At 73.1% G+C, this 10231-nt stretch overlaps 2 protein-coding genes across 2 annotated transcripts; one reads left to right on the top strand and one right to left on the bottom strand.

Annotated features, from left to right (window-relative positions):
• Positions 1–341: 341 nt before the first annotated feature.
• COQ10A (coenzyme Q10A) lies at positions 342–3168 on the top strand. Its single transcript, XM_072031980.1, has 5 exons — positions 342–509; positions 2006–2152; positions 2243–2435; positions 2513–2614; positions 2700–3168. Exons 1-5 carry the CDS (start codon positions 430–432, stop codon positions 2868–2870), a joined length of 693 nt encoding a protein of 230 aa, XP_071888081.1. The 5' UTR covers positions 342–429; the 3' UTR covers positions 2871–3168.
• Positions 3169–4291: 1123 nt separating this feature from the next.
• CS (citrate synthase) lies at positions 4292–10013 on the bottom strand. Its single transcript, XM_038171547.2, has 11 exons — positions 9852–10013; positions 7190–7237; positions 6975–7082; positions 6831–6896; positions 6620–6751; positions 6350–6538; positions 6062–6261; positions 5656–5785; positions 5470–5571; positions 5188–5397; positions 4292–5105 (listed from the first exon to the last, which is right to left on the bottom strand). Exons 1-11 carry the CDS (start codon positions 9903–9905, stop codon positions 4935–4937), a joined length of 1410 nt encoding a protein of 469 aa, XP_038027475.1. The 5' UTR covers positions 9906–10013; the 3' UTR covers positions 4292–4934.
• Positions 10014–10231: the final 218 nt, after the last annotated feature.

Below are 10231 nucleotides of genomic sequence, written 5' to 3'. Positions count from 1 at the left end.
CGCCCAGGTGCCCCCCAGCAAGGTGAAATGGCCGCGGGCAGCAGCTGCTGACATTTCCCACCGCCCAAACCGAGCCCGGGCAGCGGCGGGGCTGAGAGCGGCCGGGGAGGCGCCCGGTGCCCGCAGCCCCCGACCCCCGCTGCCCCCGGGCCCCGCGGGGAGGCCTCGGGGGAGATGTGTGTGGGGGGGGGAGGGGGAAGGGTCCCGGCCTGGACTACATCTCCCGGCACCCCCCCGCGCGGCTCCAGGACTACAACTCCCGTCGTGCCCCGCGCGGGAGGCGTTGCCGCCGCCCCGCCCCGCCGGGCCGTGACGCGCGCGGGCTCTATGGCGACGCGGTGACGTCACGGGCGGGGGTGAGAGGTCACGGAGGCGGCGGCGGCGCCGGTGCGAGGGCAGCGGAGCCGCGTCCCGGCCCCGGCCCCGGTCATGGCGGCCCGGCGGCTCCGCGGCGCCCTCCAGCTCGGGGCCCGGCACCGGCTACGGGCCGCGGCGGCCCCGCCCGGGAGGTGAGCGCCGGGCACCGGAGCCGCGGGAGCCCCGGCGGTGACCTCGGGGGCGGGCGGGGAACGATCGCGGCGCGGAGGGACCCGGGAGGGGGGTGGGGGGGAGGCAGCGGGAGCCGCGGGCCGGGGGGGCACCGGGGGGGAGCGGGGGCACCGGGGGGGGAACCGGGACCGGGAGAGGGACCGGGCCCCACCGGCACGGGGCGATCGGCACCGGGGGAGGGCCCCGCTCCGGGCGGGGGAGGGCACCGGGGGCCGTGGGCGCCGCTCGGCCGAGCCCACCGGGAGCCGCCCCCGGTGCTCCCGGGGCCGGGGCGGGGCCAGGAGCCCCCCGCCGGGCCCGACCTTGGGGCAGCGCCGCCCTCGGGGCCGCGTCCCGGCGGCGGGTGCCAGCCCCGGGCCGGTGCCAGCGCCTGGGGCCGCCCCGGTGGCCGCTCCCGGTGCCCTGACCTCAGGACACCCCGCACCGGCCCCGCTGACCTCCACACCCGGCCCGCCGGCACCGGGCACCCGGAGGAACCGGCGGCTCCTGCGAGCCCGGCCGGGTGCAGCACCGGTGGCCCCACCGCCGGCCGTGCCCGTGCCCCAACCCCGGTGGGGGGGCACCGTGCAGGTGAGCCCTGGGCCCGTGCGGCACCGGGCAGAGCGAGCAGCGGGCACGGCCCCGGGCTGGCGGCTATTCTGGGAGCTCGGGGGCTGCCAGGAGCCCCGGGTGACTTCTCCTTGGCGCAGGAATGTCCCGCGGCTCCTGGGGGCAGCCGGGACCTTTCCTCTCCCTGGGCCGCCGCTCCTGGGGGAGAGCTGGCTAAAAATACCTGCGCTGCCCCGCGCCCGCTGGAGCGCTTCCAGCTGTGGCCGGCGCTGACCCCGCAGCTCCACTGTGCCCGGGGCCTCGGTGCCCACCCGGTGCTCGGAGGGGCTGGGGCCGGCTGCTGGGAGCCCAGGGCGGCACCACGGGAGGACCCTGCGGCCGTACCGGCAGCGAGACGCCGGGCACGGGACCCCGCTGCTTTAGGGCTGGGCATCGCCCCGGGAAGCCGGGAGCGTGGCCTCCCCTCGCACCGGGCACCGGCTGCGGCGCCCCGAGGGATGCAGCGGGGCCAAGGGGGGGGGACACGGAGAAGCTCCGGGCTGAGCCGGGCTCCTCGCCGCCTCCGGTGCCGTGGCGCAGGGCTCGGGAGGGGCAGCGGGGGGTAACGGGCAGTTGTCCCCGCTCCGCTGGTCCGGATTAGGTGTCCCCGAGGTCAGGTTTCCCCTGCCTTCCTTCTCTTACGCAAGAGCGGCTCTGGCAGCAGCCCCGGACTCCGCACTTGGACTTCCCCGGCCTGTCCCCACTGCCCCGGGGTGGCAGGGATGGGGCTGGCCCTGAGCCCCCGACTCCCCTCGCGCACCTGGGGACTCCAGGAGGGGCAGGGGCAGCTCTGGACGGTGCCCGGCCCCCCAGGAGGGGCTGCCCTGCCCGGTGCTGCGCCCCCCCCTGACTCCCCCCTCCTGCCCAGGCACGCGGCGCTGTGCGGCCTCCGGCTCGGCCGGCCGGTGAGCGGCACCGAGGGGGAGCCGCGGCGCCAGCCCAGCCGCTCCTTCCTCAACCTGGCCGGGTCCTTCACCAACAAGCGCAAGGAGTACTCGGAGCGGCGCATCATCGGGTAGGTGGCTGCGGGACCCCCCCCCAAACCACGGGGCACCCACCCAAGCCTCCCCCCAAACCCGCTGCAGCGCCCCCGCTCCCCCCGCAGGTACTCCATGCAGGAGATGTACGACGTGGTGTCCAACGTGGAGGACTACAAGAACTTCGTGCCCTGGTGCAAGAAGTCGGTGGTGGTCTCCAAGCGGTCCGGCCACGTCAAGGCGCAGCTGGAGGTGGGCTTCCCGCCCGTGCTGGAGCGCTACACCTCCATCGTCACCCTCGTCCGCCCCCACCTCGTCAAGGTGAGCGTGGCCGCGGTGCCCCCTCCCCTCAGCCCGGCCCCCTGCCCCCCCTGACCGGCTGCTCCCCCCCTCCCCAGGCCGTCTGCACGGACGGGCGCCTCTTCAACCACCTGGAGACCAACTGGCGCTTCAGCCCTGGCATCCCCGGCTACCCCCGCACCAGCACCGTGGATTTCTCGGTAAGACCCCGCTGCGGTGGGGCCCCGGCCCCGTGCCCCCACCCCGCACCGGGCGCTCACGCTGCCTGCTCTCTCTGCTCGCCAGATCTCCTTCGAGTTCCGCTCCCTGCTGCACTCCCAGCTGGCCACCGTCTTCTTCGACGAGGTGGTCAAGCAGATGGTGGCAGCCTTCGAGCGCCGGGCGGCCAAGAACTTCGGTCCCGAGACCCGCATCCCCCGCGAGCTCATGTTCCACGAGGTCCACCAGCAGACGTGAGGGCAGCCCGGCTGCTGCGGACTGCGCCAGGGCCCCGGGGCCGCTCGCCCTGCCCACCCTCTTAAATATTTATTTGAGTGCATCTTTGCTGCCGTTGCCTCGACTTCCCTCCCAGCCTCGGGGGCGAGAGGTGATGCTCCTGCAAGCGCGGGGGCTGCTGTGAGCCCCCCGGTCCCATCTCAACACCAGGGGAGCTGCGGCCCAGGGCCAGCCTCCCCCTGGTTGTGTAGCTGATTTTGGTTTTAAGTTTTGTTTTGTTTTAGTTCTTGGGAGCTCTTTTTTTTTTTTTTTTTTTTTTTTTAAAAAGAAAAAAAGAAAACTCTTTTTGTTCCTCATAACTCCTCTGCAAGGCCAGAGGGTCCCAACCCCTCTGCAGGGGTGGAAATGCTCCTGGGGCAGCTCTGCCCGGGCCCTGCGGAGGAGGAAGGTTGGTGCTGGCGGCGGGGGGAGCCCGGCTGGATGCTGCTGGGGAACGCCAGGGGCCAGGGCTTGCCGGGGGGGGGCCTGACTGCCAGGGCCCCCCCGCCCCATCCCCTGACTCTTCAGGAACGAAAGGGAAGGAGAAGGGTACAGAGAGAGGAGGCGGCAGCTGGAGCAGAGCTGCTGCCGGCCCCTCGCCTGCAGCCGCCGCAGGGGGGGCCCCCAGCACGGCCCCCCCCCTGGGTCCGCAGGGAGCGGAGCCGAGCCCCCGGCAGCGCCCGCGCCACCGCCAGACCCGACGTCGCACATTTGCACAAGTCGCACGCACAGCGGGGGGGGACGGGGGGGCTTGCTCAGAACTTGCCCCCCCCCTCCCCCTCCTCCCCCAGCCCCTCGCAGCCCCCCCAGCACTTGCCCCAGGGACCAGGATGGCCCCGGCCCGAGGCACCCCCTGCCCCCCCCCCCCCCGAGCTTCCCCTTACCTTCAGTGTGGAGGATCCAGCTCCAGCAGGCCCGAACACCCGCTGAGGGGGGGCCCACCGGGGGCCCCCTGAGCCCCCCCCAACCCCAGGCTCTTCCCCCTTGCCCCCCCCCCCAGTTCCATCCCCAGCACCGAGGGGATCGTGGCCTTGCTGCCCGAGGAAGGACTTCTACATGCCAATAAAGAGCATTTTCCAAGGGTGAGCCCGGCCTCCTGGTCTTCATTTAGGGGCTGCAGGGCTGGGAGGGGGGCAGTGGGGTGGGGGGGGGGCATGCACTGAGCCCCCCAGGCCCTGAACCAGGCTCCTGCCTGGCACCCGCAGGCACCACAAGCCCCCTGCTGCTGGTTTGTAGCGCTCCTGGGGGGCCAAGCACCACCCGGCCCCAGCAGGGACAAATGGGGGCCAGGAATCCACAAAGTGGGGGGAGAACCAGCCCTGACGCCCCCCCCAGCCCTACAAGAACAGCCCCAGGGTCAGGGTCCTGCACCCAGCAGGACGGCTGGCGGGCAGCAGCTGGGGCTTTGTTAATAAAAACATTTATTTTGCATTTTTTTGTTGTTTGTACAGAACCGCCCAAAGCCTGCGATGGGCCGGGGCTGGGCCGGCACGGGGAGGGGGGGGGCCCAGCTCCGGCTCCGGGGGCATCGGGTGCGGGGATTCACACAAACACTGGGGGGGGGCACGGGCCGGGGAGGAGTGTATCGAGGCCTTTCCAGGGAGAAAGGGGGGGGCTGAGACATTCGTTCTTCACCAGCTGCCCCGAGGGCTTGAGCCCCACACTGGGGGTTGTGGACAGGAGTCTGGACTGAACCCCTCTCGGGGGGGGGGGCACGGAGGGGGGGGGTTAAATGGCTGCGGTGGGGCAGCCCCACAGCCCTGCAGTGCCAGCCCCCCAGCAGCGGGGAGCCCGGGGGCTCCGTGTGCGTGGCGCTGGCCCAGGGCAGAGCCAACAAAGGGGCGACAGCCGGGAGGCTGGGGGGGGGTCCAGGCCCGGAGGGGGGGGGGCCCTGTGCCAGGGCAGGGAGGGGGCACAGGGCGGGTGGGACCCCCGGGGCTGCCTCTGCCGCCCCGCAGCCGGAGCGGGGTTCAGTGCCGAGTCCGTCCCGGGGCCCGGAGGCGTCGTGGGGGGAGCAGCGAGCGCGGCCCCGTTCCCGTCCCTTTTTTACCCAGATTTGTAGCCCACGAGCTGCATCAGCCCCTTGGTGCTCATGGATTTGGGCCGCTCCAGGGGGAAGCCCAGAGCCCGGCTCCAGATGAGCTGCGAGAGGACGCCCAGGGCGCGGGACACCCCGAAGAGCACCGTGTAGTACTTCATCTCCTTCATGCCGTAGTACTGCGGGGGGGAGAGTGGCGTTAGGGCCCGGCCCGGGGGGGTGAGAGGGGAACTTTCGGGGCAGGCCCGGCCCGAGGCTCACCTGCAGCAGGACCCCGCTGTGGGCGTCCACGTTGGGCCAGGGGTTCTTGGCCTTGCCCTGCTCCAGCAGCACGTTGGGGACGATCTTATAGAGCTGGGCCACCAGCTTGAACATGGGGTCCTTGGGCAGGTGCTTGAGGGCGAACTCCCGCTGGCAGGTGTAGCGGGGATCCGTCTTGCGCAGCACGGCGTGGCCGTAACCCGGCACCACCTGCAAGGAGGGGGTCAGAGCCCGGCACGGCCCCGGCCCCTCGCCCCTCGCCCCCGGCCGGGCCGCACTCACCCTGCCCGAGTTGAGCGTGTTCCAGATGAAATCCCGCAGCTTCTCGTCCGACACCTCCTGGCCCAGCTCCTTCTGCAGGTCGGTGAGCCACAGCAGCACCTCCTGCGGGCACGGACAGCGGGCAGGGGGTGAGAACGGTGGGACAGACGGACGGACAGACAGACAGATGCAGGCAGAGCTGCCTACCTGGTTGGCGAGGCCGTGCAGGGGCCCGGCCAGCCCGTTCATGGCGGCGGCGAAGGCGAGGTACGGGTCCGAGAGCGCGCTGCCCACCAGGTGGCTGGTGTGGGCGCTCACGTTTCCCCCTTCGTGGTCGCTGCAGGGGGCGAGGGGCTGCATTAGGTCTCCCACGCCCCCCACCGAGGGTCCCCACAGCCAGAGGAAAGCCCCCGCAGCATTTTTGGGGGGGGGGGGGGCAAAAACCCCTCCCCACCACGCTCCCAGCCCAGCACGGCCCTGCCCCAGGGCTCTGCACCATGCACCCGGTGCCACCCTGGAGCAGCCCGGGCACATCCCAGGACCTTGCCCCATCCCTTGCCCCGGGGCAGGGCCAAGTCCCCGCCTGCTCCCTTCCCCTGCCGCTCCCCGGTACCTGTGGATGGTGAGGTAGAGCCGCATCAGCTCGATGAACTGGGGGTCGGTGTAGCCCAGCATGTTGGTGAAGTTGTGGGACCAGTCCAGGTTGGGGTCGATGGCCCCGATGCTGCTGCCCTCGCGGTACAGGTTGCGGTAAATCTTCGCGGCGACGCAAGGCAGCTTGGCGATCAGGTCCATGGCGTCCTCGTAGACAAACTGGGACAGACGGCGGTGAGATGGAGCTGGGGGACCGTGAGCCCCCGCCCCCAGCCCCGCACCGAGGCACCCGGCCCCCCCCCCGTACCTCCCAGTACTTGACCCGGTTGATGCCCTCAGCGTAGGCGCGGGCGAATTTGCTCTCGCTGTTGAGGGCGGTGATGGCGGCGCTGAGCTGGGACATGGGGTGCAGGTTGGTGGGGAAGTTGTCCAGCATGGTCACCACGTGGGAGGGCAGCGCGGCACGCTTGGCCCACTCGCGGGACACCCAGTTCACCTGCGGGGAAACGAGGCTGAGCCTGCGGGCTGGGGGGGCTGCCAGCCCACCCCCCCCCTCCCCAGGACCCCAGCACGTTACCTGCTCCTGGGTGGGCACCTCTCCCGTCACCAGCAGCCAGAAGAGCCCCTCGGGCAGCGGCTCCTCGCCCCCCGCTGCTTTGGGCAGCAGCTTCTGGCACTCGGGGATGCTGTACCCGCGGAAGCGGATGCCCTGAAAGAACCCAGAGCAAGCGTCGGCCGCTGCAGCAAAACCCACGCGAGGCGGACACCTGAGCCGGGCAGAACCCTACCTCATCGGGATCCAGCACCGAGGTCTCGTAGATCAGCCCCTTCATGCCCCTCATCCCGCCGTACACCTGGGGAAGGGCGGAGGGAGGGGGTTACCCCGGTGGCGCAGCCCCCCTGCGGCAGGACGCGGCCCCCCCCCCGCTCACCATGTCCACCGTGATCTGCCCGATGGCCGTGCTGCCGTGCTGCTGCCTGAAGTTCTTGATTTTCGCTTGCTCCTTGGGGATCATGTTTGCAAGGACGTCTTTCAGGTTCTGGGAAAGGGGAGGGAACCGTGAGCCCCGGTGCCTGTAGGGGGGGGCGACCACGCACCCCTCAACCAGCTCCGGGAAGGGCCGACAGCCGCGGGGGCCGCTCTTACCGTGGCAGCGCTGGCGTGACGGGCGGCGAAGAGGACGCACGGCGCATTCTGCGGGAGAGCAGACACAGGGGCTGAGTTACCCCGGGTCCCCAGCGCCCCCCGGCTGCCCCATCCCGGGCAGGGTTTCAGCCAGGCGAGCACAGCCCCGGCCCCGGCTGTCGGCACCAGGGCGCAGCTCCTGCGGCAGGAGCAGCCCCGTGACTCCGGGAGATGGAGATCTCCGCTCTCGCAAGGACGCTGCGCCCTGCAGCCGGCGCCTTCCCCGCCCACCCGCGCCGAGATCAGACCCAGCAGGTTCAGCCAGGCACCGGGGGGAGGCCGGAGCGGGGCCTCGCTCATGCTCGTCACGTACGGCCCTGCTGCAGAGCGAGCTCCGCGCCCCCCCGTGCCCCTCTGCGCCCCGCCACCGGCCGCCTCTCGCTTCCTCCTCCCGGCACAGAGGAAGCGGCGGCACGTGGGAGCCGGTGCTGCCGGCAGAGCCCAGCCAGGCCGACATTACCGCAGGTTTCCTGTGCGGGGGCTCGGCATGGTGTGTCCTGGTGTGTCCCCCCCTTCTCCACACCCACCCCCCCCGCCAGCTGGGCAGGCATCCAGGGAAAGCCAAGCTTTGTTCCTTGCCCGCGCGCTCCCAACCGCGGGGACTCCGGCCGGGCAGGACGCCCTGACGCAGCCCCGGCAGCCCCGCGCCGCCCTCGCCGCACCCTGGGGACACCGGGGACACTGCACCCAACCCACGGCTGCCCCCGGGTCCCCCCGGGCACCCTGCCCGCAGCAGCCCTCCAAGCAGGGGTGCCCCTGCCCTGGGGAGTCCCCAAGGACCCCCCCCGGGTTTCCCGATGGGATGGGGCGTTCGGACCCGCTGTGGTGCCCAGCGCAGCCCCCAGGCTCCGGGGCTGGGACCCCCGTACAGAGCGGGGGGCCGGGTGCGGGGGCTGAGGGGGGGGCTCTGCGCCCTGCATAACCCCAGGGCCCAGCCCCAGCAGTGCGGGGCCGGGCAGGTTTTGCAGCTCTGGGCCTGGGCCAGGCCCCCCCCGGCACAGGGCCAGCCCCCCCCCCCGGTGCGGGGCCGCTGCAGCAGAGGCAGATCATGACTCGCTTTTTCCACTGGCTCCTGGGGGGGACCCGGTGGGGCTCGGGACCGCATCAAACCCCACGTCCCGCAGCCCCACACCCCTCCGAAGCCCCCCAGCCCAGCACGGGGGGGGGGGGGGGCCAGCCCCCCCAGCACGGCTGCGCGAGGCAGCTGCAGGAACAGGCGGCACCCGAGAAGGGAAAATGCCGCCGGGAACAATAGAGGCAGAACCAAGCCCAAGGTCAGGGCGGCTGCTGCGGGGCTCTCGCTCGGCCCCCCCACGAGGAACGCCCCCGGCCCTCAGCCCCCCCCCAGCCTGGGGGACCCACGGGACAGCCCCGGGCACCTCCATGGGCCACGAAGCCCCCCCGCAGGCTTTTAGGGCTGAATCCGCAGGGCCGTGTCCTGCAGCAGCAGGGGGTAGGGCCCCCCAAAACTCTCCTTGCCCCCCCCCCAGACCCTTTCCATGCCCCCCCATCGGGGTGTCAGCACCAGCACCGTCACCAGGCGGTGTCACAGCGCGGGGGCCGCGGTGCCCCCCACCTCTGTGCCTCCGGGGGGGTCCCGCTGCACCCCCTGCCCCCCCCCAGCACAGGGGTGGGGGCACCCTTGCGGCCGCGTCCCCGGCCCCGCCCGGGCCGAGCTGTCACAAGCTCAAGGTCACACGTGCGGGCGGCCGGGCTGACGGCCACGGGCCCGCGGCTCCCGGCATCGCCCCCCCCCGCCCCCCCCCGGCTGGGGAGGGGGCGGCCGTGGGGACCCCAACACCAGCCCCGGGGTGGGGTGGGGGGGGTGGGGGGGGAACCGGGGGGGGGTTCTCCGGTAGCACCGGGGCGCTGAGGGGTGTCCGGGGGGGGTGAGCTGGGATCCACCGGGGGTTGGGGGGGGTTGGAGAACACCGGGGGGGGGGGGAGGAGGAGGAGGAGGAGGAGGAGGAGGAGGAGGAGGAGGGGGGGGGGGGGGGGGGGAGGAAGGCCGCGATGCCTCGGCTCAGGCCGGGAGGAGCCGGGCCGGGATTAGCGTGCAAAGCCACCGGAGGCCTCCCCCGTTGGGCACCGCTGATTAATTAGGGAGCGCTAATTAGGGAGCGCCGAGGAAAGGCCGGGGAGCTGAGAACCCCCCCTCCCAACCACCACCACCCCGGGCGGGGCCGGGGCCAAGTCGGGCACCACAACACGGCGGCGGCGGGCCCAAAATAACGCCCGGTCGATAACGGCGCCCGTTACGAAACGGCGGGGCCGCGGCCAAGGCCAAGGCCGGGGGGGGGGCACCGGGGGGGTCACGGGGGGGGGGCACCGGGCAGAGCCCCCCCCCCCCCCCCCTCCCCCTCCCCTCCCGGCTACCTGCGGAGCCCCCCCGGGAGCACGGAGCCGCCCCCTCCCCGTGCCCCCCCCCCACCCCTCCCGGTGCCGCTCAGCGCCACGTGCCGCCGCCGCCGCGGCCTCTTTAAGGCGCCCCCCCCCCAGCATCGCCCTTTTAAGAACGGGCCCCCCCCAACGGTCTCATTCCCCCCCCCACCCCCCCCCGCTTCCACCCCGAGGCGGCGTCGCCCCTTTAAGGCGCGGCGGGGCCGGGGCCGGGCGCCCTCACCTTGGGCCCGCGGAGGCGCGCGGCCGCCCGGCTGCCGGCGGCGAGGAGCGTCATGGCGGGGCCGGGAGCGGGGCCGGAGCCGGGAGCGGGGCCGGGAGCGAGCGCTGAAGGCGGCGGCGGCGGCGGCCGGGGGGTCCTCAGAGCCGCGGGCGGGGCGGGGCGCGGCGCGGCGCAGGTTATTAGCATAGCCCCGCCCCTTCCCGCCCCCTCGCGGGGCAGGGCCGCTCGCTATTGGTGGGGACGCGCCGCGAGGGGCGGGGCCATGCAAATGAGGCGGCGGGGGGCCGGGCTATAGGTGGCTGCGGCGTTCGCCTGATCTGGGCGGGGGGAGGGGGGGGTGGCGAGGTGGTGGGCCCCGCCCAGTGACGTCACCGAGCGCC

The sequence above is a fragment of the Anas platyrhynchos genome, chromosome 34, assembly GCF_047663525.1.
Source record: "Anas platyrhynchos isolate ZD024472 breed Pekin duck chromosome 34, IASCAAS_PekinDuck_T2T, whole genome shotgun sequence".
Classification (NCBI taxonomy): Eukaryota; Metazoa; Chordata; class Aves; order Anseriformes; family Anatidae; genus Anas; species Anas platyrhynchos.
Note: the sequence above shows the minus strand (reverse complement) of the source record. Positions and strands in the feature narration are given on the sequence as shown.

What these genes read in the sequence shown, in the direction of transcription:
- COQ10A (XM_072031980.1), top strand. Translation starts at nt 430, where the DNA reads ATGGCGGCCCGGCGGCTCCGCGGCGCCCTCCAGCTCGGGGCCCGGCAC. An exon ending in GCGGCGGCCCCGCCCGGGAG is followed by an intron (nt 510 to 2,005) that starts GTGAGCGCCGGG and finishes CCTCCTGCCCAG; the next exon opens with GCACGCGGCGCTGTGCGGCC. An exon ending in TCCGCCCCCACCTCGTCAAG is followed by an intron (nt 2,436 to 2,512) that starts GTGAGCGTGGCC and finishes CCCCCTCCCCAG; the next exon opens with GCCGTCTGCACGGACGGGCG.
- CS (XM_038171547.2), bottom strand. Translation starts at nt 9,905, where the DNA reads ATGACGCTCCTCGCCGCCGGCAGCCGGGCGGCCGCGCGCCTCCGCGGG. An exon ending in AGGTGCCCACCCAGGAGCAG is followed by an intron (nt 6,539 to 6,619) that starts GTAACGTGCTGG and finishes GTTTCCCCGCAG; the next exon opens with GTGAACTGGGTGTCCCGCGA. An exon ending in ACCGGGTCAAGTACTGGGAG is followed by an intron (nt 6,262 to 6,349) that starts GTACGGGGGGGG and finishes CGTCTGTCCCAG; the next exon opens with TTTGTCTACGAGGACGCCAT.